General features: G+C 37.1%; 2 protein-coding genes across 2 annotated transcripts in view; one reads left to right on the top strand and one right to left on the bottom strand.

Annotated features, from left to right (window-relative positions):
• Nucleotides 1-13,213, top strand: part of nedd9 (neural precursor cell expressed, developmentally down-regulated 9) — a 29,962-nt gene extending 16,749 nt beyond the window's left edge. The window contains exons 3-7 of the mRNA XM_067425893.1: nucleotides 6,312-6,410; nucleotides 6,487-6,618; nucleotides 8,616-9,722; nucleotides 11,280-11,369; nucleotides 12,241-13,213. Coding sequence (XP_067281994.1) covers nucleotides 6,312-6,410; nucleotides 6,487-6,618; nucleotides 8,616-9,722; nucleotides 11,280-11,369; nucleotides 12,241-12,792 — 1,980 coding nt within the window. The 3' untranslated portion in view covers nucleotides 12,793-13,213. The remainder of the gene's footprint in view (nucleotides 1-6,311; nucleotides 6,411-6,486; nucleotides 6,619-8,615; nucleotides 9,723-11,279; nucleotides 11,370-12,240) is intronic.
• Nucleotides 13,214-22,338: 9,125 nt separating this feature from the next.
• Nucleotides 22,339-24,360, bottom strand: smim13 (small integral membrane protein 13). The gene is made up of 2 exons (XM_067426536.1): nucleotides 24,203-24,360; nucleotides 22,339-22,663 (listed from the first exon to the last, which is right to left on the bottom strand). Exons 1-2 carry the CDS (start codon nucleotides 24,276-24,278, stop codon nucleotides 22,473-22,475), a joined length of 267 nt encoding a protein of 88 aa, XP_067282637.1. The 5' UTR covers nucleotides 24,279-24,360; the 3' UTR covers nucleotides 22,339-22,472.
• Nucleotides 24,361-26,713: the final 2,353 nt, after the last annotated feature.

The following is a 26,713-nucleotide window of genomic DNA, read 5'->3' as shown; positions in this document are numbered from 1 at the left end:
TTAAGAGTTTACAGAGCTCAGATATCAGGAGTGTTGAAGGTTAAGGTTACAGTGTGTCCACCTCAAATGATCTTGAGGTGGACAATGAACACATGCAGTATGGCTTTATAGAAACAGGGTTGTGCTGCTTTGATGGAGGTTTGTCGGACCATTTTGTTTGCTGGCGTTCAGAATAATGGCACACCTTGTTTGTTGTTTTCCTCAGGTTGGCATAACAGTTGACCACTCTTGTAAAAGTGAGGTAAGAGGGTGTGCTCACATCTGTAAACACAATGTTCAGTTGACGTTCCTCTGACATGAGTACATTACAAAGGTGTGGCACTGCGGAAAGTGCAACAAAAATAACTGTTTCCTTCCTGATCTCACTTCCTGGGCTGAAAAATAAAAGAGATTTTTCTATCGTTGAAAACGGCGATGTGGTTTTAAAACAGAGTACAGTTTAAATCTGTGTGTACAGTTACAGTGTGGCATTACACATCCTGACCGTCACAATTTGACCAAATAAAATCATCTAGAGAGTTTAAGAATGAACAAATCAATTGTCCAAATCACCATGTGTGTTTAATTCACATTATGTTCATAATTACAAGTTTTTGACTAGTAAATACAGCTTATTATTGTGACTGGCCATGTTATAAAAGTTGCAGTGATTTCTCTAGTTAAATACACTACATTGCCAGAATTATTGGGAGAGGTGTTCCGATCACTTCCATGTCTACAGGTGTATAAAAACAAGCAACTGGGCATGCAGACGCTTCTACAAACATTTGTGAAAGAATGGGTCGCTCTCAGGAGCTCAGTGAACTCAAGTGTGGGACACTGATAGGTTGCCACCTGTGCAATAAGTCCATTCATGAAATTTCCTCACTACTAAATATTCCACGCTCAACTGTTAGCGTAAAATCACAGAGCAGGGTCAGCGCATGCTAAGGCACACAGTGCGCAGAAGTCGCCAATTTTCTGCAGAGTCAGACCTCTAAACTTTGTGTGGCCTTCAGGTTAGCTCAAGAACAGTGTGTAGAGTGTGCCCAGCAGCTCATCTAAGCCTTACATCACCAAGTGCAATGCAAAGTGGTGTAAAGCACACGGTCACTAGACTCTAGAGCAGTGCTATCATGTTCTCTGGAGTGACCAATCACGCTTTTCTGACAATCCGATGGACGAGTTTGGGTTTGGTGGTTGCCAGGAGAACAGTACTTGCCTAACTGTATTGTGCCAAGTGTAAAGTTTGGTGGAGAGGGATTATGGTGGGGGGTTGTTTTTCAGGAATTGGACTTGGCCAATTAGTTTCAGTGAAATAAACTCTTAATGCTTCAGGATACCAAGACATTTTGGACAATTTCATGCTTCCAACTTTGTGTGAATAGTTTGGGGATGGCGCCTTCCTGTTCCATCATGACTGCGCACCAGTCCACAAAGCATCGGTCCATAAAGACATGGATAAATGAGTTTGTTGTGGAGGAACTTGACTGGCCTGCACAGAGACCTCAACCCGATAGAACACCTTTGGGATGAATTAGCGCGGAGACTGAGAGCCAGGCCTTCTCAAGCACCAGTAGAGCTAAATGGGTAACACTAAGGTCCCATTAGTAAATGCAGTAACTAACTAACAATGAGCAATACAGCAAGAATTAAAAAGGGATGCACGATATATTGGCCGCTATATCAGTATTGGCTGATATATGTTAATTTATTGTTATCGGTCTGATAATAAAATGTGGCCAATATATTAAAGAAAATAAATAATGCATTATTTCCTTCAGCTGAGACACTTCAGATGCACACTGGTCACCCATGATGGTTTTGAATCTCTTGAAATATGATTGGAATCACTTCAAAAAGTAAAACGCGGAAATAAGTCTGTCACATAAAAATCTGTCTGGCTACATCAAATTATAATGAGAACATCCTAATTGTGTGCTTGGGACATGGCTTTCATTGGTGAGATAGATTGGTGAGGCTTTCAAAAATTATATAACAAATGTGGATTTATTGGCCAATATATCTCCTTTTGGCTTTCAAATATAAATAATTATCGGTTCTTGGGATCAGCCAAAGTTATCGGTGCGTCCCTAGAAATAGCATTTAACTAAGATTAATAAACCAAATGAAACCTTATTGTAGTGTTACCGGAAAAGTAATAAAGCTAGTCATTGACAAAAAAGGTGCATGGATCCATCGGGGCTTGCCAGACAAATAATATTTGAGAACAGGTTTGAATTGACATCTTGTAATTATGGCTGTTCTGAAACATGAACACTGTTTCATACTGGACTAATTCTAAATCACAAAGTACCCAAATGTTTCATTTGAACGCAGAAAATGTCTATTTGTGCTGCAGTACAGTTATCCTTGTGGATGATGTGTTTGTTGCTGGCGCAGGGCAGGATTTGGGCACATAATGACACACTGTAAGGTTTGGCTGCTGAAGTCTGGCTCTGTCCCTGCCTGACCTGAAGGGTACAGTGATCTAAGGCCGCTCACAGCTGCACTATTCATGCCAGCCAGAGCAGTCTCCAAGATTTACACAACCACACAACGTCCTTCACAGAGCCGAGCCTTATGGGTAGAGATGAGATCTTTCGTCCCATTGGTGCCAGAGTCTGTTTGACACCACAAATCGGCACAGCTTCGGAGGTAAATCAGTTTTTGTGACTTCATTCTGGCCCGTACGAGGATGACGTGCAGTGTAGATAGACTTTTTAGGGTTAATGTTTCTTCATGAGTCACAACATAAATCATAATTTTCTGCCCACTCTATGGGCCGAGGCTGTCTGTTATCCCTACTAACCAGTTTTTTTCTCTTCTTATACTTGTCTGAGACAGCTAAGCCAGGCGTTTCTGTTTGCTCGCCTCAATCTCCAGGAGATATCGTAAAGATTTGTTGATGGCATGCCACCGCACCCTTCTGTGGAAACGCATAGTTGAGTTTCCAGTGTAGTAGAACATTAGTTGTGTGACTCAACGCTTGCTAGTTTATTAGCAACTAGATCTGTCTTCCTCATTTCTACTTTACATTATATATTTATATTTTTTATAATGTTTTATTATAAATATAATCGAACATGTATATATTCCATAATTATCTATAATATTTATTCAAAAGATAAGTGTATTACACTTAATTATATATTTTTATATATTTGTTTTAATTATGCAAACTTAAATTGTACATAAATAATATACACACACACACACACACACACAGACACACACACACATTGTTATTGTCCTTGGTGTGAACGGGACTAAACTGTGCAGTTGTTTAGCCTGCTCTTAGTATGGATGTGATCTGACCCAGAAAAGTAGACGCATGGCTGTTTTTACCTCCTGCAGAGATAACAGGAAATGCTCAGCGGAAAGGTAGCTTATTTCCTCATGCCCACAAGAGGGTAAAGTTCGTCTCTTCTTTATTTCAAGGCAAAATCTTTTTTTTTCTGCCGCCTACTTATTATTAATCAAAGACAAACTGTTAAAAATCAGGGTCACTGCATAATTGATGCATCTCATTTAAATAATCTCCCCCAACCACACCGTCTCAATGTGCATCTATAAATCACGGGGTGTGTTTGACTGCTTCTATGTGATGTAACATTAATTATGGCTCCTTGCATTAGGCTAATGCTCCTAAATTAGCAGGAAGACCGTGTGCATCTCAGTTTTATGATCGTCATGTGGGAGATCCCTGAGGGTTTGACATTTAATTGCCTTCGTTGATGAGTTCGACTTATTAATAGGATGGAGCTTTTTCTGTCACTGGAATGGAACCGATTTAAAGGGACAGGGAGAGACTGCAGATCATTCGAGATCGTTCTGGAGAATTGCTTTTCTTTTAGTTTTTTCCAAATGATCAACCAACTGATTTTTCTAGCTCTTGCCAAACGCGACTCCGTGAAGTCACTGTTTACTCAAACAGCTTTAGTCTACTGGCTGCATAGCAAAAAATGAAGCTGGTGTGAAAACACTCTTACATCATGTTGTTTTTTCAACGCTGTTATTCTCCAAGGACAAAAAAAAAAGAGGCTCCCGCAACAATTAGGTCGATCTCAGGTTCAGATCTGATCCGGTCTTAGTCACGCACACCCAGCCAGGGTGTAACGGATCCAGGGAAAGTCTCACCTTAGTGGGAGAGAATGTTTGCCCAGAGGTCACAGTTCACACCTCACACACGATGGCACATTTACTCATTTCCGATTAGCCACTCCAGGCGGCAGAGAAGTGATTTAGGCAATATTGGATGGATATCGGTATTTAATCATATTTACTCAAAATTAATAAAGCATATAATAATACATGATATAATAAATTATAAATTATATGAAATTGTAATATTTTAAAATGTTAAAACAACACTTTCTAAACAAATATTAAAAATGTATTTAATATTTATATATTATACAGTCAAAAAAAATTATTTAGACACCAGATATCATTTTTTAGCTAAATGAAGTAAACTGAGACACATTATAACAAAATTATTCAGACACTTTGACCTGACCATGTTTTGCTTCAGTATTTTCTCTTAAATAATGCAAGGTTATTGTACATTTTAAATATAAAATCAGATTTTATTAAATCTAATAAATCTTATTAGATTTTATCATTTCCAAACTATAATGAATAAACTGTGATAATATTAAGGTGATAATATTGAAGGTGTCTGAATACATTGGTTTGACTAATATATATATATATATATATATATATATATATATATATATATATATATATATATATATATATATATTAGTCAAACCAACGTATTATAAATAGAAAAATATATATAAAGCATATTATATATATATATATGCTTTATAAAAAATATATATTTTGTAAATACCAGTAATATAAAATATGAATATAGTTTATGATCAGACCACTGATGTGTCCCGTTCTCAATTTATTCTAAGTTAATTTTCCCATGATTTCTGGGAAGCAGAGGTGATTTAAGACTGATGGGAACAAGCCAGGAAATCTGGGTAATTGGTGAACTATGCTGAACCTGGAATTCCTGAGTGCTGATTTATGGACAGGAATGTCATTGATGTGCACCTAAACTCACAGAGTAAAAATAAGAGTGTGACAGTCTCGCTTATGAAAACCATCTGGACATTCACATCTCTGGAACTGACAGGAGAGGGTGTAGAGGGTGTACTATATGCACTGCCCGCCCCGAAAAGTCTCTGTTTTGGATTTAAATAGGCCAATGCTTAAGAGTCTATGATTTGATCATTATTGCAGTGATTATGATGTTTCTAGCATGGTAAATGTTTGGCTTAAACAGTTCTTCTAACCCTAATTGATGGAGTGTGTAGCTTTTCATGTCTTAAATAAATGTTATTTCCTTGGTCAATGCAAAAGTCCAGCACTCTGTAAAGTGTCCAGCACACCCCAAAGACTTTCAGTAAGGTCTGGATTCAGAGGTGAAAATGATTCTTCATGCTCCTTACAACCATTCTTTCCCAGTTTGAGCCTCATGACTCTTGACATTTTCATCCTGGAATATGGCCACGATGTGTCTTCCTATACATGGTTGTTTAAGAAATAAAATGAGTTCCAAACCAATCACTTATATGAGGTTTGAGTTGGGTTAGAAGGCTGCTGTCTATGTAGGTGGTAAAGCCAAGCAGCACACTATGTTTTGGAACAGATCTGGAGTCTCTCAGACAGGATGCAGTACGTATGGTTCCCATTTTTTGAGAGCTGTCAGTGACCCGTGAGTGTTCTCGTGTGGTGACAGCGGTGTGTGGTGTATTAGCGGAGCGTTTGGGACGAGGAGGGGGGCTGATTTTGGAGATCAACGAATGGAGACCAAGTACATTCCAAGGATGCTTCTGCCTGTCTGACGCAGAAGACAGATGTAGAGCATAAAAGATGGAGAATAAACAGCAGGAATATATAAAGAAAAGATAGATGGGAAACGTACGAGATGGCAGATATTATTGTTTGGAGCCGAGGAGGTGGAGTTGTAAGACAGATTACTCCATTAGTGCCTATGCTTGCAGTTGCATTAATCTAGTCACGTACACAATGCACCATTAGTTTCACCGCAGATATTGTGTTGCCGCATTATGTTGTGGCTGAACAACAAAAATGTGTGTATATTATTACTACTACTGTTCATATTTTGAAAAAAACAATGTTAGGGTTTGAGTTCAGGTCTGTGTAATTGTTGGTGTTTTCAGCCTCAATTTCTGACCTACACTTTGAGACCCTACACTAATGGCACTTTATATTACATATTTCATCTTGGACCATAATGTTTTAGCTTCAACTTAAACGTCCTCTTAATGGTTGTCTTCTTGTTTCAGGTGGTGACCCCAGTACGAGTAGGACAAACATACGCATACAGTCCTGCTTCAGATTCATCTCATGACCTCTACGATGTTCCTCCAGTTCGTCCACAGGGGGTAAGTGTCCCTTTCAATAACACATGCACCGATATAAATGTCAGCATACATATTTACATTTGAAACACCCTCACAGGTGTACGATATCCCTCCGAGCAAGCAAACCGGACAGCACAGCATTCCCAGAGCCCAGGGCATCTACGACACACCTCCGTCACAAGACCCGCGAACAAAAGGACTGTATGACATACCTCCATCATCGCAAGGGGTATGCGGATCCTTCAGCTCTTAATATTCATTGTGATCTCATGATAATTGGTTGTTTGAAACTTTAACGTGTAACTTATTCTATATGGTTTGTGCTACAAATAATTCCTCAAGTCATGCATCTCTAATTAGCCTTACAATTTTGACATGGTGGACAGGCTTCAAAATAATAAAAGGTTTCAAAAAAATATACTCTTGAATGCTGCCCGGTATCATTTTAGTATAATTGAAATACTATTATGCTTTTTATTAATATTTTGAAAGAGATTTTATTTTTAAACTTTCCATTTTAGTTCAAATATTGTTGTTTTTTGTTTAGCATATTTGCACCAACGGTATGCAATAATGGCAGTGTAAATGATTTTATTTATTAAAATTATTAAATGTATGACTCCTTATTTGGACAAAGCCCTCCCTCCCTAATCTACCCCTTACAGATAAACACTTTATTATTAAACTCACTTTTGACATTTTATTTCCATTTTTCGAATATTTTCTTAATTTTTATCTTAAAAATATGCCTTTCCGATCTGATATGCAATGAAAAAATTCAGAAGAGGGAGTTTGGCGAAAGCCGGATTTGCATCGAAACCCAACCAGACGTCAGTGAGTGGAGCTAGTGTAAATAGCCTCTCCCAACAAGGCGAGGTGTAAACAGACACTCCGTTATTTAATTTATTTTTTATTTAAATTACATTTTATTTTATCTGAACTCTGAAGTATGAAAATGCTTTATGGTTTTAGTTAACTATAATCACTCTGATGCAGCCCCTTGTTCTTTGTCTTGTAACCGAATGCTATTATTTCCCAGAAATCTCACAAAGAAATAAATACACAGATTTTTATTACTTTCCCCTGGTTAGCAAATTAAAGCCTATCTTGCCAGCAATGTTGGAGTCAAACTCGGAGTAGTGCTCTTAACTTTGCAAGGAGGTCAGAACAGAAATAATTGTGCTGAAGCCCCTCTTATGTTTCACCGCTGCTCTTGGCGAAATGCAGCGCAGCGCTTCGAGTTTGTTTGAAATAAACTGAAAGTACATGGAAACCTGTTATTAGAGTCGTATTTGATTAGGGCTTACGGAAACCCTGGTTCACTCTGAAAGAGATTCTACGCTTGACAGAAATCACTTACAGGCCACTGTGTTTATTTATTGACCAATATGCTGTTGGCACGGCCCATGTACTCCCATTACGCTGTCAGGTCAATGCCGGGCTTTATCCTTTAGCTGGATGGCAGGATTTTCCATGTCCTATTCAAGATTTTGGAGATGATGGAAATGCAGAACTGGACTTATTAGACTGTCAGGAATTAAACAGTTCTTACTAGTTTTGGCACCGTAGTGTTGGAATTTCAATACAATAATGCCTTGAAAAATATTGATATTATATAGTGTGTTCTACTCTGGAAGGAGAAAATAACTGTGTTAATGTTTCACAACTTGAATTACAGTTGTAAAGCAGCTGTATACAAGACAATAGTAATTATTTAGCTCAATTTAGTTAAATGTTAAATCAGTTCAGTAAAATGTTGTAAAATCTATCAAGTTTTAATCATATTTCTGTCTAATAACATCATCCAAACAGACTGCCAATGAAAATAGCCTTTAAGCTAACTTGGTTACATTTACATTTATCTGAATGTTAATTCATATATACTGTCCCGTGTCTCTATAACTAAATAATTTTTTTTAATCAATCATGAAACTACTATAAAGGCAGCTCTATAGAAAATCAATTTTTTTGTCCTAATCTAATATTGTCTGCAGTCAAATCAAAACTTTCTAAATTTAAATTCCAAACTAATCCCAAAAAAGACAAAGGTGACATTTGCAAGGAACCAAAACTTCATCAGCTGACAGTAGTGAAAGAATAGATAATAGTGAAGGTGTATCGATACTGCAGAAAATGATAATTTGTATCAGAATATTAGATATTTTTGACAGCACTAATTCTTACAAGTATATACACTCCATGTTTAACCAAATTCTCATTCCTCAGATTTACTCCACACCCCCTTGTCGGAATAACATTGCACAAGATGAAGGGAATTACGACTTTCCGCAGCCTTCAAAGCACAAGCAAGAAGGTGTGTACGACGTTCCACCAGCGTCTATCTCTAAAGCTTCCTCGTGCTCCAACTACGACTTCCCGCCCAGCTGTGAGCCGGTGTCCCGAAAGACCATGAACGACAGCGTCGGCATCTACGACGTTCCCGCCAGTCAACCTGCTGCAAGTGGATCTCGGGACTTGTACGATATTCCACGTGGAATGCCTCAGAACCGACACGTTTCCGCTGAGAAGGACAGGAATAAATCCGTTTACGATATCCCACCGGCAGACACTCGCTTGCTTGGCGAGGTGACCGAGGGCGTAAACCGCTTGTCGTTTTCCAGCACGGGAAGCACTCGCAGCAGCATGTCAACTTCCTCTTCTTCCGCCGGATCCCCCGCCGAGAATCGTCTGGCGTTGGATCTAGACTCTGCGTTTCAGAGGTTGGGTCACCTCCAACAATGTCTGGAGGCTTCCGTTTGCGCGCTGCAAACTCTTGCAGCATCGCCACACTGGCGGACATACAGCTTCATGGAGCGCCACACCAATGATGTCCGCGTTTTATTGGAGCGCGTCAAGGGTTCACTCACGGAATTTCTCAAATTCGGTCATGGAGCGGCGGCAAACGCCACCGCTCTATCCGATCAAGGACTGCACTCCAAGTTGCGACGCCAGTTGCAGCGTCTGGAAGATTCCCATCAGATTCTTCAACAAACGCATCAGACTTTAGAAAACAATAACTGGGCGCTTAATATCCTAGCAATTGGCACCAACCATCAAAGCAAGAGTGACGAACTGGAGCGCTTTGTAATGGTGTCACGGACGGTGCCTGACGATGCCAAGCAGCTGGCTTCAACAATAGGGGGCAGCGCAGAGCTACTCTTCCGAAGAGCACCAGTAGAAGGCATCGTTCACCCCTTTACCTGCACCCCCACAGAGGACGACAGCTACGGAGGCAAGACCAAACCTTTCCCCGTATCACACGACAAAGCAAACATGAACAGCGAGAAGTGCGTTAAAAGCTGGATGGAAGATTATGACTACGTCCATCTGCAGGTGGGAATCACACTACAACTTTTTTAAAAAGAAATTAGCGTTAACAGGACTGTCCGCATATTTTTGGGGGTGTTTTACGAAAGTATAGTAAAAATAGTGTTATTTTATCAATAACAGTAGCATAAATCAAAGTGTTAGTTTATCAAAAAAGGAGTCATTCAATCACTCATGTTAAAAACTAATTTTCAGTTCTAGTATGAAAACTTATCACACATGCACATTGATCAAATCTTATTTTTCCGTTTTTTTTTTTCTTTTTACTATTTCCCTGCCATTTGCGAGAAAACGCTTCCCGGCCACTCAATTTTCTGACTTTCTGTGTTTTCACTGTTATAAAACACAGGTGAAGAAGAAGCAGAAACAAGCAATATCTTGTAATCGTCACCAACATTGAACAGCATATAAATCAAAACTGCCTAATGTTACCGAATGAAATGTCGACGCAGGGCGAGCTATAGGACTGGCATTAGGGGGGGTTGATGACCGCAATCTACTCCATCTGTGTTTTGATCGTTGTTCTGAATCCCATCCAAATCATGTCTTTGACAAAAATGCATTTTTCTCAGCTTTTTGCTCAAAATGTGAGAACCCATGTTCGAATGGTGATTAAAAAAAAGAATTAAGCTATTTTAAAAGCAGGTCTGATCTTTCTTTTGATATATTACATGTTCAGATATTCATACAACAACTTACTCTAGGAGCCATGAACTTTTTGTGAAAATGATCAAAAAAACACTTAGAGTTAGAAAGCAAGTGTGAAACCTATTGCACTGCACAGACATTTAATATGTTATTAGTAATGTTTACTCACTATTAATATCATTCTTGCGTTTCTATTTGCGATGCTCATATAGCAGGCAATGCAACGAGCAAAAACAATACTGTAGTCTTATACATAAAACTTACTTAAAGGGATAACTCAGCCAAATATGAACATTCTGTCATCATTTGCTCACCCTCAATTTGTTCCAAACCTGAAATAATTTCTTTCTTCTGCTGAACACAAAAGAAGATATTTAGAAGATTATGGGTTACCATATGGAAACCGTATGGGAAAAAATAGTCAATAAGGCCCATCAACTATTTTGTCACTGATATTTTTCAAAATCAGCTGTGAATAAAAAAGAAACTGTACAAATTGACAGAAACAGTCCATTCACTTCTATCTATCCTCTGTCAATCTGTTAATCCTGGATGGAAAACGTAGAAATTAGATTGCTCACATTTGAGTATGTCAAATTGAGATTAAAATCTGAGCATGTACTTCAATCTCAAGCAAAAGAGGATATTCATCCAATGCAAGAGTTTAAATGCTGCCTGAATGGGGTTTTGCAGAAAATACAAAAGAGACTGTTGCTTATTTAAACTCATCAAATTCAAACTTCAAATTTAAACTCAAGTTCATAAGACAAAAAATTATTTGAATTAAAAAAGGATTAGTTTAACACCACAGTGGCCTTTGGCTGCTCATTGGTGCATTAAGACACCAGTTTCTTGAAAAGCTGCTTTGAAACAATTCGTTGAGACTTGCTGACTGGCCTTTTGTTACTTTTGCAGGGAAAAGATGAATTCGAACGACAACAGAAAGAACTCTTGGAGAAGGAGAACATCACCAAACAGAGCAAAGTCCAACTCGGCCAGGAGCAGGTACATGACACGTGCACATAAACGGCATCAGCTTGTGTGTACGGGGAACTAGCTTATGATTAAGTGACTTTAGGTGCAGAACTACAACATGACAAATCCTTTGTCAACATTAGAATGGATACGAATAGAAACACCAGAAGTGTATGAATTAGGTAGTGGACAAATCAGGTGAAAGAACAGGATGGCGAAACCTATCAGGTGTAAATAAATCGCAAGAGAACGTTTTTTTGTTGGCCATGTCAGTTAACTATTGCATCATGTGAGACCTTAGGGTGTCCATATGTTTGCCATATATCAGAGTTCAGCTATAACATCCTCACAGGTGCAGATCTCAACCCTCTTCTAGGACAGATGGTTCCTGTGAACTCAAGCCTAGGGAGCTGCCCGTATAAACTAGGTTTAAGATGTTTACACAGTCTTTGGATGTTTTTAAAACTGGATATGTCTCATGTTGTCCATCTCAAAATGCTAGCAAAAAATATTTTAAGGATTTTTCAAAGATGTATATATTAGTTTATATTAAATTTACATGATACTATTTAAATACATTTATATTCGATTTATATAACTAAAGTGTACATGTGCAACAGGTGCATCTTTTTCCGTCGATTTTTTCAATTTAAAATGAACAATTTTTATTGTATTTTTTTTAATATTTATAAACCGACACATTTGATCTCTTATAGTTCTTAAAAAAATGTATATATAAATTATAATATAAATACTCTATTGTTCATTTTTAATTTCATTTTTTTGTTTTAGAGAGAAAAAGGTGCACCAAAAATGACACACTTTTTCTTATTTTTTTATAATGATCATTTTATGATTTATAAATAGTTCTAACTATGAAATTCTTTGTCTCACGTAACAGCTGAACCAGTTTAAACAGCTCGAACAGGAAGTGATCAAACCTGTCGAGAATGACATCACCAAGTGGATCTCCCACCAACATTCAACAGGCTCCTCCCCCTCCTCAGACTCCTCCTCTAATTTCTCCATGGGAGGCGGAGCTCCGGTGTGCTTGCGCGATCGGCAGCTGTTGGCCTTCTACGCGGACCAATGCGAGCAGCACTTTGTGACTCTGCTGAATGCTGTAGACGCTTTTTTCGGCTGCGTGAAGGCCGGGCAACCTCCTCGAATCTTCGTCGCACACAGCAAGTTTGTCATTCTGAGCGCCCACAAGCTCGTGTTTATCGGTGACACTCTGTCGAGACAGGCCTCGGTGGCGGAAGTGGCGAACCGCGTCATGAACTTAAGCAACGTGCTGTGCGAGATGTTGAAGACAGTCGTGAGTGCCACTAAAGTAGCGGCCCTTCACTATCCCAACACAGCTGCTGTACAGGAAATGGTAGATCGCGTGACGGACCTCTCGCACTTGGCACAGCAATTTAAAGTGCAGCTCTCGCAGATGGCGGGATTGTGATGTCATCAACATCCGAACAAAGACTGTCATTTTAACATGCATATATATTTATACTCGTTCTTATGTAGATGCATCACTGAAAGTTGTCTTTTGTAAATAGTCCTGCTCTCTTCCTCTGTGTAAATATTCGGCTCTATATTTTGTGTAGATTTGTTTTTATATAATAATAATAATATTAACTGTATGAATTAGAAATGATTGAGATTTGCATTTGTAGAGTGACCATTAACATTCCTGATCGTTTTGTGTATTAGGCACCTTACAAATTGTCCCTAACTGCTAATTATTGTGTAATGATGAATGCCAGAACCTGCAAGACAAAAATAGTTTGTTTTGTACATGTGCTGTATCGTGCGACACACACTCTGTCGAGAGTACGGTATGAACAAAGTAAAATATGTCTCTGTCTTTGCTATAGAAATTGTTTCACTTGTTTTTGTTTGAACATTTTGGTGAATCTCACAAAACCTGTCAAGAACGGGCCCCAGGTCAAAATTTACTATAAAATCAAAAGGAAATTATATTTTGTTGAAACCTGCTTTAGGGTTATTAAGATTTTTTTTGCACCTTTGCAAGTTTCTATTGTGAGTTAAACATTTCCTCCCGTTTTTATCACTCATTTTCATAACTGTATTATAAAAAATTATATATATTGTAAATAGTGTTGTCAAATCGATTAATCACGATTAATTGCATCTAACATAACAGTTTGTGTGTGTGTGTGTGTGTGTGTGTGTGTGTGTGTGTGTGTGTGTGTGTGTGTGTGTGTGTGTGTGTGTGTGTGTTATACATTTACAAACTTATGGTAGATGTGATTTAAATCGATTAATCACGATTAATCTCCTTTAACATAAAAGTTTGAATTGTTTGCGTGTGTGTGTGTGTGTGTGTGTGTGTGTGTGTGTGTGTTTGTGTGTGTATGTTATACATTTACAAACTTTTATGGTAGATGTGATTTAAATAAATAAATCATGATTAATTGCATCTAACATAAAAGTGTGAATATATATATATATATATATATATATATATATATATATATAATTGTGTGTGTGTGTGTGTGTGTGTGTGTGTGTGTGTGTGTGTGTGTGTGTGTGTGTGTAATACATTTACAAATTTATGGTAGATGTGATTTAAATCGATTAGTCACGATTAACTGCATCTAACAAAAGTTTTTGTGTGTGTGTGTGTGTGTGTGTGTGTGTGTGCATGTTATATATTTACAAACGTTTGTGGTAGATGTGATTTAAATAGATTAATCATGATTAAATGCATTCAACATAAAAAGTTTAAATTTGTGTGTGTGAGAGTATGTGTGTGCATTTTATATTTTACATTTACAGTATATTATAAATTTACAAACTTTTGTTAGATGCGATTAATCGTGATGAATCGATTTGACAACACTAATTGTAAAATGTTTTACATGGCAGTGTTTATTACTTTTAATTTATGCTTATTTAAATAAATTATAGTATTTTATTAGAGTAAAAAATATATATTTCTTGTTTTTTATTCTAATGTCACACAAAAATCTAAACCCAAGCAAAATATATATATATTTTTTTTCGTTTTGATTTTGTGGTGAAATGTGACCCAGGCATTCATTCTGGTATCAAATCATAGCCGTAGACATGTTACACGAACATAAAATCTGGCAGCAGCAAGGAAGACATTTTCCCAAGAGTTTTTACCCTGTCATTGACATAACTAAATGTCCCACCGATCCATAATTCCCGTAAGTATTATCAGATGATCCAATTGGACAGATATAATCTGATAAAAAAAGACCTTAGATGGATGTGAGCTTCCCAAACCATCTCTGTGGACCTTGGTGAGTAATACTTTCCATTCCACGCTGTAATGAAATGAGCATGTATCATTGCTCATGTGGGTTAGCGGCGATGATGAGAGGCCATGCTAAGGGGATTGAAGAGCAAGTCGAGCACGGCCTGAACAGACTGCCACACCATATTATCATTAACATTACATTACCCTGCTGGAACATCCTGAGATGTGCAGGGGGAACATCACATGTCTGCCCAATCTAATTTAGCAGGATTTTTATTATGCCATCTCATCTGAAAGGCCTTAAAACAGGCCGCCTTCCTCATCTAACAATGTTTTGTACAGATGCACATGATGATTTAGCTTGTGGCCTGTGGTGAGATGAAGGACATTAGCTCATGTAGCAGGTGCTCTGCGGCTCTCGGCAGCTGCGCACCAGTTTCACCAACCATCACCAGCGGATAATGGGCAAATTTATGATGGATCGATCCATGCACACTGCAGTCAGATGATTAAGACATTTGTTATGTACAGCAGTATTATATTGTTTTTACACAACAAATTAATATTTCAGGTCTGTAGACTGACTGCGTGTACAGCATGCTGATTTACAACATGAAATGTGATCTCAATTTAACCCACAATTCGCTCACTTGTAGGTTTTTCTTCAATTGAATGCTTTTACAAATGAATAAATAAATAACTTAATTATAAATTATAATATGAAATGCAGGTAACACTTGTTTGTTAATATGAAATACTAGATAGCTTGCTGACGATTCTGGAATTTCAGTCAAATTTTGTTGTGTAAAACATACAATAAGCTTCAAATGATTAGTTTCATGATAACAATAATTGTCCATGTTACCAACAATCCAAGATCAGTATTGTGTTTTAACCAATATATAAATAATCATTGAAAACGTATGGGTAAATATGACTTGAGAGGGCTTTCATGTCCAATTTTTAACTAGGAGATTTATGATAGTTCTGATAACACGTGAAGGCAGCATTATATGGCAAGCCGTATTAGCTTAAAATGTTCCCAGCGTTACTCATCGTAACTGCATTTTTACAATTAACAATTGCACTTAGAGAGCTCTACAAATGAATTTTTACTAGTCATATGTTGCCATTCACTTCCATTTATTTTTAATAACAGCGCTCTCCAATTGAATTCTCATAGTAACCATTACAATTAGAGAGCTTTACAATTCAAGTCTTACTATGGCAGGGCTCTCCAATTTAATTTTTACTAGTACAAAACTGTTATTAAATTGGAGAGCTTTGCAATTGCATTTTTACTAGTAAAAATTAAATTTGAGAGCTCTCTGAGGTTACGTTTAAACGACAACAAAATGATTAAAACGGATGTCAAAACACTGTCAAAATTCACATTTGCATGCATCCGGGAAAACGACTAAAAACACAGTATTCTTCTGCCAGGCCATTAGATGGCGATGAAACACTATAGACTGAACATCTAATATGCAAAAACATGACTCCGGCATTTTCACAGATTCACGTTTTTGTTGTTTACACAGAGACTTTTCTTTGGTACTTTATATTTTCAAAAGTTTACATTTTCAGGCACCCAAAAATACCGTTGTCGTGTAAATAAACGGCCAAAGCGCATAAAAAGTTGTATGATTTTAGTCACTAGAATTGAATGGTAGAGCTCTCTAATTCTTACTAGTAAAAATGCAATTACGTAGAGCCAGAGATGGGCATAAATACATGGAAATGTATTTAAAATACAAATACTGTGTGTAAAAATGTATTTAAATACAAATACGGTATTTTGAAAATACACCAAATACATGTGAAATTGTTCATCCACCTATAAAACTAGTCCCAACCCCAAGAGACATTTTATACAACTTTGCACAGCAAACATATGTATTGAATTCCTGTTTTAAACAAAAGTTAAAGCTTAATATTTTTCCAAATTCAAACCCTCAGGAACATTTGCCAAAACATCCCTGCAAGATGTTGATGGACTTTGGAGGTTGTTCACCCAAAAATTAAAATGTCACCCGGAAGCTAGATATTTGCCTTTGTACGTGTTAAATATGGATATTTTTCTTACACAAACCCTTCGCTTCAGAAGGCCTTTATTAACCCCCCGGAGCCATGTGGGTCACTTTTATAATGAATGAATGCACTTTTTTGGGGCTTAAAATTTTGGGCAGCCATTCACTGCCATTATGATGCTTAGAAGAGCCAGGACATTTTTTAATATAACTCAGATTGTTTTTGTCTGAAAGAAGAATGTCATCTAGGATGGCCTGATGGTGAATAAATTATGGGGTAATTTTCTTTTTAGGGTAAACTAACCCTTTAAGTTTATTCAGAACGGAAAAGACACTCAGATGAATGGCAAAACATCTTCTAACAACACTTAAATTATGTTGAAACAAAACTTCACATTCTTGTGCTTCCAGAACATTCTCCCTCCAAATAAACTGCTCTTGTAGTCATGGCAATGAACGCTAACAATCTTACTGGGAATGAAGGAACGCCAACTCGCAAATCTCTGTAAAAGCATCAGGATCCACTGACTGGCACTTACACACAATTAACGATTTAAACATTTGCCACATTCTGGACTAAGTTCTCCTCGGGGAAACAAAGAAGAGAAAGCCTTTAGAAAGAAACTTTCATTAAACGTGGTGAGAGAGAGCGGTAAATTCTTCCCGTCACTCTCTCCAAACCCTTTCCTGGTGATTTATCTGGCTCTTATAATGGCATCAGTGGGAGTTCTGCGGTCTTGGATGCGTCTCGAGGTGGATCTGCACTGAATTAAAGAGCCTGAAGAGAGGGATGAGTTATCCAATCGATGCTTCACCGCTCACACTACATAAGTCAACCAATCAGAGTCAACACTATAGATACTCCTTCGACAGTATTCAGGAAACTCAACAGGAGAACAGTGCACCATTAAAGCATAGTCGTTTGAAACTTGCATAATCCAAAATCTGAAAACAGTAAAGTATGATTTTAAGTTGCCTAAAACAGAATTTAGCTAGATGAGAGATAGTTCACCCAAAAAGACAGATCTCGGCAGCCATTAGCTGGGTTTCCATTGAAAATGTGAAGCAAATCTTTTTAAAGTTCACAAAGTGCGTTTCCGAGTTATATAGTTACACAGCTTAAAGAGTAACACATGACACTACGTTTAGTTTTGGCGTTGGGAATACTAGATGAGATCCGTCTGATATGAGATTTAAAAAAATAACATAAATACTGTTCGGTTTCTCACAGAAACCGATCGTTTCGTGTCTTAAGACATCAACGTATCGCCACGAGCCGCTGTGTTTAATATGGATTCGTATGTAGGCCTATGTGTTTTTTACTCTCATAGTGGCTTTCATAGAAAACACCCCATTGACATGCATTATACGAGCAACGGTTTGAGTTAAAAATCTTTATTTGTGTTCTACTAAAGAAACAAACACACCTGCATCTTGGATGCCCTAGGGGTAAGCAGATAAACATCAAAATTTAATTTTTGGGTGAACTATCCCTTTAATTTATACAGATTTGGAACAACTTGAGGGTGAGTAAATTATGACATTTTTGGGTGAACTATCGCTTTAAAGATTACTCAAATGCAATAGGTATATGACAGAGGTATGCACTTCTCTTTTCACGAGGAAGTACGTGAATATGCACAGTCAAATATTTCCAAACACTTCCAAAAACCTTCACTGACACCTGATGTTGACATGCAGCTTCGCTTAATTTGGCAATCATGTTGTGACAGAATGTGTTTGCTGTGTCATTTTGACAAGAGGGATTGAGCACAGATACGTATACATGTCTATGGGACTGAGGCCCTATCATTGCAACAAAAGCAAAAGTACGATGGAGAGAAAAAAAGACAAGTGGAAGGTCTGACCTGTGAATACAGTGGCGACTAGAGCAGCGCTGGCGATGTCATTTCCGTGGCTTACCACAACCATTTCCTGCGAAGTATTTCTGAGGCCTCAAAATTACAGCTTCTGTGCACGGCAAAGCCTCTGTTACATCTTTCATTTCGTAAAAGTTGCATATATTTCAATAGGTTTTAAAATGGGAACCGAAAGAGGGGTAGCCACCTCTCTTTAAAAATATATACACAGACAGCTTCTGCATTAAATCTTGCGTGTCTGCTAGTCAAAACTGGATGGCCACATTTTTCTGGGCTCTTTCATTTGATTTATCCAGCGTATATTTTACCGTGTATTAAAATAATATGGATATAGTAGATAAAGCTGATAACTTTAGGTAAAGATAATGCACTGTCTGCTGCTAATTAAAGCTGCTGCAGGCACCTGTGCGTGGATGATCGGCCACTGCATGCGTCTTCCACCAGGGGGCGCTCGAGAGGTCCGCGGCGATATTATGGCACAAAACAAATATTTTAACGTTTTAATTCAAACAATTGGTACTGATATAAAATTAAATCCACCCTAGCGATATATGTCAAATGTTTAAATAATATACCTTATTGCTAAATCACTGTAATCGGTCCATCCTGATCAGCATTTGTAATGTGACACCGCTTTAGTAGCTGTGTGAATAATAATTTATACCCCAGAAATTTAAGTAACATTCTTCAATGCTAATTATAATATTGCTATCAAAATACAATGTTAAATGTTGAAAATAGGTGCAAGTTTATTCAGATTCAACGTACCTGACCAATCAGGTACAGCTACCGGACATCTGATTCTGAGCCACGCCCATTTCGCCATCCTATAATCTCTTCACGCTTACATTTACAGATATAAAATTACCAGTGCTTTTTTTAAATAACAGTTTATGTGACGTAAAATTCGTACCATTATTGATTAAGGTTTAAAGAAGTAGGGTCTATTTACACTATAATTAACAGCGGTTAAACAATGCATAAATCTATGTTAATATATGCAGCAGGCTGTTAATATATGGTCATTCTATATGTTTTGTTTTCTTAAAGGTCAATTCAAATTTGAAATCCAGAAAAAAAAAATGCATCTCCAGTAGGGCTGCGTAGTTTTTATTTTGCAATACTGCCATCTTGTGGCCGTTTTTCAGTAGTGCTAATAAATCTCTTTACACACGTTTACATTTAACCAACCATATAAGGTGACCGGGGAGCTTTGCACTTGTTAATAATAATTTAGCAAAACATCTTTACCGTTATTAGATGACATTCAGATATTATAGTATATAATTAGTAGGGTTTAATACTGCAAACCTGTTTTAATATGATAGTATATGCAATAATTAATATACAATCATTTTATTTATATCTCTAGAAATATTATTTGAAGACAATTAATATAAAGTTATAATTTAGAAGCAAAAATAAATAAATCAATTAAATCAATTTGAAGAAAAAATACCAAGATTTGCTGTATTATTTTTTTAGCATTTTGGTGCCACCTTGTGGACATGTTTAGTAGTGCAGTAAAATCACTTAAGCAGAAGTTTACGTTACTTTTTCCACAAGTCCACAAAGGTCGATTAGAGTGCTTTTATTAATAGTAATTAGTAATTAATTACCATATAAAGTAGACCCTATTGATACTATAATTAATAAGGTTTAATTTTGCAAATCTAAATATGTTAATATATGCAGCAGGTTTTCTCTAAAGGTCTGATTAAAGCCAGTCAATTTAAATATCTAGAAGTCAATTAAATTTTTCGAGTAGTTGAATGCGATCTTCACACCTTCAGGGTTTGCTGCATTATTTTATTCACGTTTTGCTTCCACTCTGTGGACATTTTTAGTAGTGCAGCAAAATCACTTTAGCCGCATTGGTTGCATTTACTGATTCAAATTCATAAAAGGTTATTTTTTATTACTTACTGATAATTCCTGATACGTAATCAATTTATATATGTCCAATCTTGGCGCTTTTTTCTTTCTTTCTGGAGAGTTTGAGTCATAGAAATATAAACACTGATGCCTCATTAGCGGCTGTTTCAATGGGCTGTATAAGCCGTCCGCCATATTGGAACGGTCAAAGTTTTAGCGTCTCCAACCGTGTTAGACCTATGTACGAATATTTATATCTGCACCACACTTCAGCAGATGATTTTGCTAAATTAATACATTACAATTAGAAGAAGGCGTCAGTTAACATGAAATTAAAAGTCACCATAGTATAAACACCTGTAATATTGAGTTAATATAGCTACAGTAAATAATATAGTAGCCTAATTTGTTTCTATAAAAGTATCATTAAAGATACATTTATTAAAGTCAACTTTTATTTAATTTTTATCGTTTATTTACTAGTTTATTCACACTTTACTGCCACATTCTATAATCCATTCATTACCAGTATTAAAAGTAGACCCTAAAAGGTTTATTACGGAAAATATACTTAAATATGTTAATATATCATTCTAAAGCTATTCAATGAAAATGTATGGAGTCTAATTCATTTTTTCGAGTGGTTGAAAGCAAACTTCACACCTTTAGGCTTTGCTGTTTTATTTTAATCACTTATTACTGCCACTCTGTGGACATTTTTATTAGTGCAGAAAAAAACTTTTCATGGTTACTTATAAAGGGGATTTTGCATGTTACTGATAATTCATGAAAAAATATTACCGTTATTAAGTTGCCATTCAAAAGTAGGCACTGTTAATACTATGATTAATTGTTTAATACACCTATTTTATTATAAATAAATGCAACAGTTAAAAGAGGGTAATTTTATTTCTCTCTCTCTCTAAAAGACTCATTAAAGCCAGTCAATTGAAATGTCTTATATGTGCTTTTCTGAGTGTTTGAGTCATAGTTATATAAACAGATTCCACATTGGTGGGTATTTCTCATAGGTATTTCTACACATATCTATGGTTTGAGTGACCTTCGAACTCCGCTGTATTATTTTATATTTTTTTACGGTCTATGTATTTTATGTGCATTTATACTGCCCCCTTTTGGACATCTTCAATAGTGGAGCAATATATGTTTAGCGTTACTTGTCAAATGAATATGCCAAACTGTTTATAAATCAAATTCAGGTGTTTATGAATAGGTGCTGATTCTTGAAGTACAAAAACAATACAGTGTCAGAATTATGTTTTAAAAGATTAATTAAAATATGCATCAGAAATAAAATAATTCACATAAACAACTTGTTTTATGAAATATATTTATTGTGAAGGGGAAAAATCTACTGTCATAAAAGGGACCAAAAAAAAAAAATACATGTAACAAAACGTGACATCTACATTGGTGATGACAGCATTTCATTAGTTGACCTGCTCACAGGTTCACACACAGGCGGGGTCAGGCTGACCTGGGTCAGTGCGGCATTTTTAGCTCTAATTCTGGGAATTGCAGGCATACTGAGATCCATCCACTCAAACAGGATGACTTCAACCCAAGCCAGAGGCACAAGAGCGGGGCGGAGCGACCGGTGGCGGCCGTCTTAAAGCACTATGCAGGGAGCGAAGGAAATTTTACAACATCATTCAAACGGGGCGATTCTTAACATCGTTTGGGTGTGTAGTCCTGTCAAAATGTTAGTTTCATTCATAACATTTCAACCCCAAAGAAACAAAGATTTCATTGCACGTGTTGGACAAATGTCAGAGCCAGTCGGGTGTCAGTGTGAACAGTAGTGCTGGGTGTTTTTTTGTGAGCTTCAGTAATAACAGAAAAGGTAAACAGTAACAAATACATACCGGATACGCTCTCACGCAAACACATTTACACGTCCATGCAGCCGGAGCCGAGGGTAGCAGCGTGTTAGTCGGGACATGAACATGTGGCTGGTTCATATACGATAAAACATGGCTTTGTCCGAGCCGACGAGGAGAACGAGTGGAGCCACGATGACTGAAGGAGAGCACGATGACTGATGCGGGTCCGTTACAGATGAGACGGTTCTGAGATCCGGGCTCTATGTAGTGCTGTCGGGAGGGACGATCCTTTGGCGAGCGGTCTTGGGTCGGTGGCGGGGTGTCGGAGGCGAGCTGCGTTCGCTCTCGGACTCGGAGGGCTCGGTTTCGGTCTGCGGGGAACCGGTGTCGCCCACCAACTCCCGCAGGAACTTAAACTTAGACAGGAAGAGCTGCCACACCACATACCACCCTAAAACAAGACCAGACACACCGTCAGTGTAAAGCACCACGTCAGGTTTACTCTGGACTATGAGAAAGACGATAGGCGTTTGCATTTATATCTTCACCAACATTAAAAATGTGATTCTAGTTGACACTGTACGCAGTGTGATAAAGCACAGATTCAGCTGATATATGCAAATGTGTGTGTGGATTTAATGCCCTTCAGATGCCTCACATGCAAAACTCTTTTATAAGCTTACTGTACATTTTTACCACAGTTAATCTCAACAACAAAAAAATCCTATTACAACAAATGTTATATAATAAAGGTTATTTCTTACTGATTCTGAAGTAAAATATAAAATATACAACTTATCAATCAAACAAAATATCTAGATTCATTTTGGGAATGTGAATCTATTGGGAAGATGTCATGAAAATAATGTCAAAAGCAAAATCAGAAAGTTCATTACACAAAATACAATTTCTTTACTTATTTTGATTTTGGGTAAAGTAAAATACAAATCTAAAGTAAAAGATCTGGAAACATTATGGAACAAAGAATTTAGTAGGAAAATGTAATCAAAATAAATGTTAAAATGCAATAAAATGAATAAATGAATGAACATTAGAGATAGATAGATAGAACAGCAGAACAAATTAACAAACAAAATACAAAATGAACAAATAAAAGAATGAACAAACAATAGAAAGAACAATAGATAGATAGAATCCGAACAAACGAAAGAACGAGTAAACACACGATAAAACGAATTAACAAACGATAGAATAAATGAACGATAAATAGATAGATAGAATCATAGAACAGAACGAACAATAGAAAGATAGAACAAATGAACAAACTAAAGAACGAATGAACAGCACAGACAGACAGACAGATGCTTTAGTCAACAACACAGACCAATGGCGTCGCTCATAACCAGTAACACACAGAAGGGCAGCAGGTTCAGTTCAGTGACCTACATAGATCTGGGCCAAGCAGGCCTTTGACATGATGACACAGCTCTGCACAGCTCCTCAAATCACACACACACACACACACACATGTAACCGCAGACAGGATTCTACAGTACAGAAAACCTTTTCACAGCCACTGTGCTCTTAACACATGTGGGTCAGTCAGAGAGACCTCGACTGAAGTCAGCACTCGACTCACAGCGGGCTGCAGAAATGAGACGCCCGTGGCGTGATCAAACCTGCTGACAGTCGGCAAACATGCTCTATTTTTGCAATGCTTGACTGTACCGGCCGCATTCTCACTCATGGGGCCATAAATCAGGGCTGTGAAGCAACTGTAGAGGCTTTTGCTCAGAAATGTGACATGGTTCATGACCTTTAGATGTCAATCACTGCATTAGACTTCACAAAATCATGCAAATCTTCCTCAATTCTCCAGTTTAAGATAACCTACTCTGACCCTGAAAGGATTTGGACAATCAAGTCACACTTAAAAAATGCCTGAATGTCACCGCATCAGATAAAAAAATAAACCAGAGCAAGTGTGTGTGCCGCAGGATCTTCCCTCAGGTGTTTGAGGGCCACTTACCGAAGAGCATGAAGAGGAGGACACATATCAGCGTGGCCACGATCACCAACACCGTCAAACCAACACTCTGCCACATCCTCCCCTCCTTTCCTAGAAGAAAAACAAAGAAAAATCTTCTCAATTCAACACTACAGCTGTGACGCCCTGCAGAAATATTCATTGTGTCTGATATAATCATTTGCATACCTAATATTATACAGGGCTCGACATTAAGCCGTTTTATGCGCTTGTTTTTCAGACAAGTAAATCGGTCATTAACTTGTCCAAGTAAAATATTAGTTTGTCCAGAATTTTTTGCTTCTTTTTGTATATATAAATATACACACTCATTCATCGATATATAGATGTATATATTGATACAATTTATATTATATTATTTATATATTAGTTTTCTTAAATATACACATTCATGTGTGTTTTATTTATAAACACATTATAATTATACACAGTACACACAAATACTATGTAAACACAAACTTTTAATTGATTTGACAGCACTAATATTAAAGTACTATGTCTCTGATACGACATCGACGTACCATAGTACTTTTATGTGCTACTTTTTAGCCAGACATATCAGATTACATTATACATTTTATGTTGCATGTCTAAAACAGATTAACCCACCCTGTCTACATAATACAATAGCAAAAAATGTAAATCATACAAAAATGCCACTTCTGTGATGTACCATCGTGTTCAGACACTAGCACTACGGGAATAGTACAGCGAAATTTAGTTGTAACGTTACTGAAACGGATTATGAAAAGTGTAGCCATATCATATAACATAATATCATGATACATCTCATTTTGCAGTCGTGACATCAGTATAAGTACACACACAAACACACGCACAGATCCGATGCTGATTTGAGTCATGCAGCTGAAAGTGTTTTTGTTTCTGCTGATCAGATTTATGATCAAACTCACAGACGTTCTCCTCACAGTCTTCACGCCGAATCCCGCGAGGACGGATGCCGGTAGCGCGTGTCATGGAGGGTCTCAAATATTCTCCTTATCTACATCATTGCGACATTTAGAGAGAAAATAGAATAACGAGAAAACACCGAGCTCGAGTCAACAACACACTCAATCTGAGATAACCCGGAAGTGCTCACGCCTGCCGTTCCGCCCATAGATATCCATAATAAAGGCAGATGTCTTACGGCGGAGTCACCATCGGCATCACCGGCGGCCATCTTGTCACAGGCAAGATTTCTGTCGGGCTCTGTGGAACCTGATGTAAGGTGAGTGATCTGTACGAACATAAATACTCTTATCTCGCTGAATTCTTGACGGATTTACAAATGGTTTGGTTTCTTACAAACGTTATTAACATGGGTACAGATCTGGATGCTTTAACACGTTGAAATTGCAGCTTTTCGTTTCGATAAACGACTTAATCGTGCAGCTTGTGTATGACGGCTAACTTACGTGCACGTTATCAAGGCTGAGACCACAATCGAGCATAAAAAAATAAAAACATGCAAACTAAGTTTATTTTAACTAGACAAAAGATTGGTTGTCATAAAATCGTTATTGGTGTCAATAAACCTATATAATTGAACAGCTCGAGCTGTTCAATTATATGGGTTTATTGACACCAATAACCTGACTGACCTTAGTTTGCATGTTTTTTTGTTTGTTTTTTAATTTAAAAAAAAATATTTTATTATAGTAGTGATATTCTTATTATAAAAGTATATATATATATATATATATATATATATATATATATATATATATATATATATATATATATATATATATATATATATATATATATATATATATATATATAAAAGCTATAGCTAGCTCTGGAAAAAAATTCTGAGTTGTGTGTGTGTGTGTGTGTGTGTGTGTGTGTGTGTGTGTGTGTGTGTGTGTGATATAATTAATACATTTCTCATGTTGCCATTCGGTACACAGTTTTAGTAGCCTTATATTGATTAACATACATATCTGTTTGAAAGCCCATGTCAAACACAGAACGCCGTTCCCACTAGGGAAAGACGCTCACCTAAAAGACTTGATTTATAAGGAGGGAAAAGGAAATGTGACTGAGAAATTTGACAGTTTAAGTTCTTTATTTCAGTTTAGTTCAGCAATTGACTTAAGAAATGTCCAAGTAAACATCTGTTCCTGAAAAAAAGGGGGAAAAAAGAAAAGACATTCTGTTTTGGGGGGAAGGAGTGTTATGTATTAAGCATTATTACGTTAATACATAAGTAATTGGTGGAGTCATATGATGTCATGGGGATGACGAGGTGCGCTCGAGAGAATGTATGAGTGCAATGTGAGCATTTAAGAGATGCACGTTTTTCCGTTTCTGACTTTATGTTTCTGACTCTTCTTCAGTGTCCTCTGTCTTTTAAAAAGGCAAGGCAAGGCAAGTTTATTTGTATAGCACATTTCATACCCAATGGCAATTCAAAGTGCTTTACATAGAAATTAATTAAAACAATGAAAAGAAAGAATACCATGTGGACGAATAAAAAAATAAAAAACA

Source organism: Pseudorasbora parva, chromosome 19 (assembly GCF_024679245.1).
Source record: "Pseudorasbora parva isolate DD20220531a chromosome 19, ASM2467924v1, whole genome shotgun sequence".
NCBI lineage: Eukaryota > Metazoa > Chordata > Actinopteri > Cypriniformes > Gobionidae > Pseudorasbora > Pseudorasbora parva.
Note: the sequence above shows the minus strand (reverse complement) of the source record. Positions and strands in the feature narration are given on the sequence as shown.

Excerpts from the sequence above, each read along its gene's own strand:
- smim13 (XM_067426536.1), bottom strand. The coding sequence starts at position 24,278 with ATGTGGCAGAGTGTTGGTTTGACGGTGTTGGTGATCGTGGCCACGCTG. Across the intron at positions 22,664-24,202 it reads CCTCCTCTTCATGCTCTTCG|GGTGGTATGTGGTGTGGCAG; the intron begins GTAAGTGGCCCT and ends GTCTTGTTTTAG.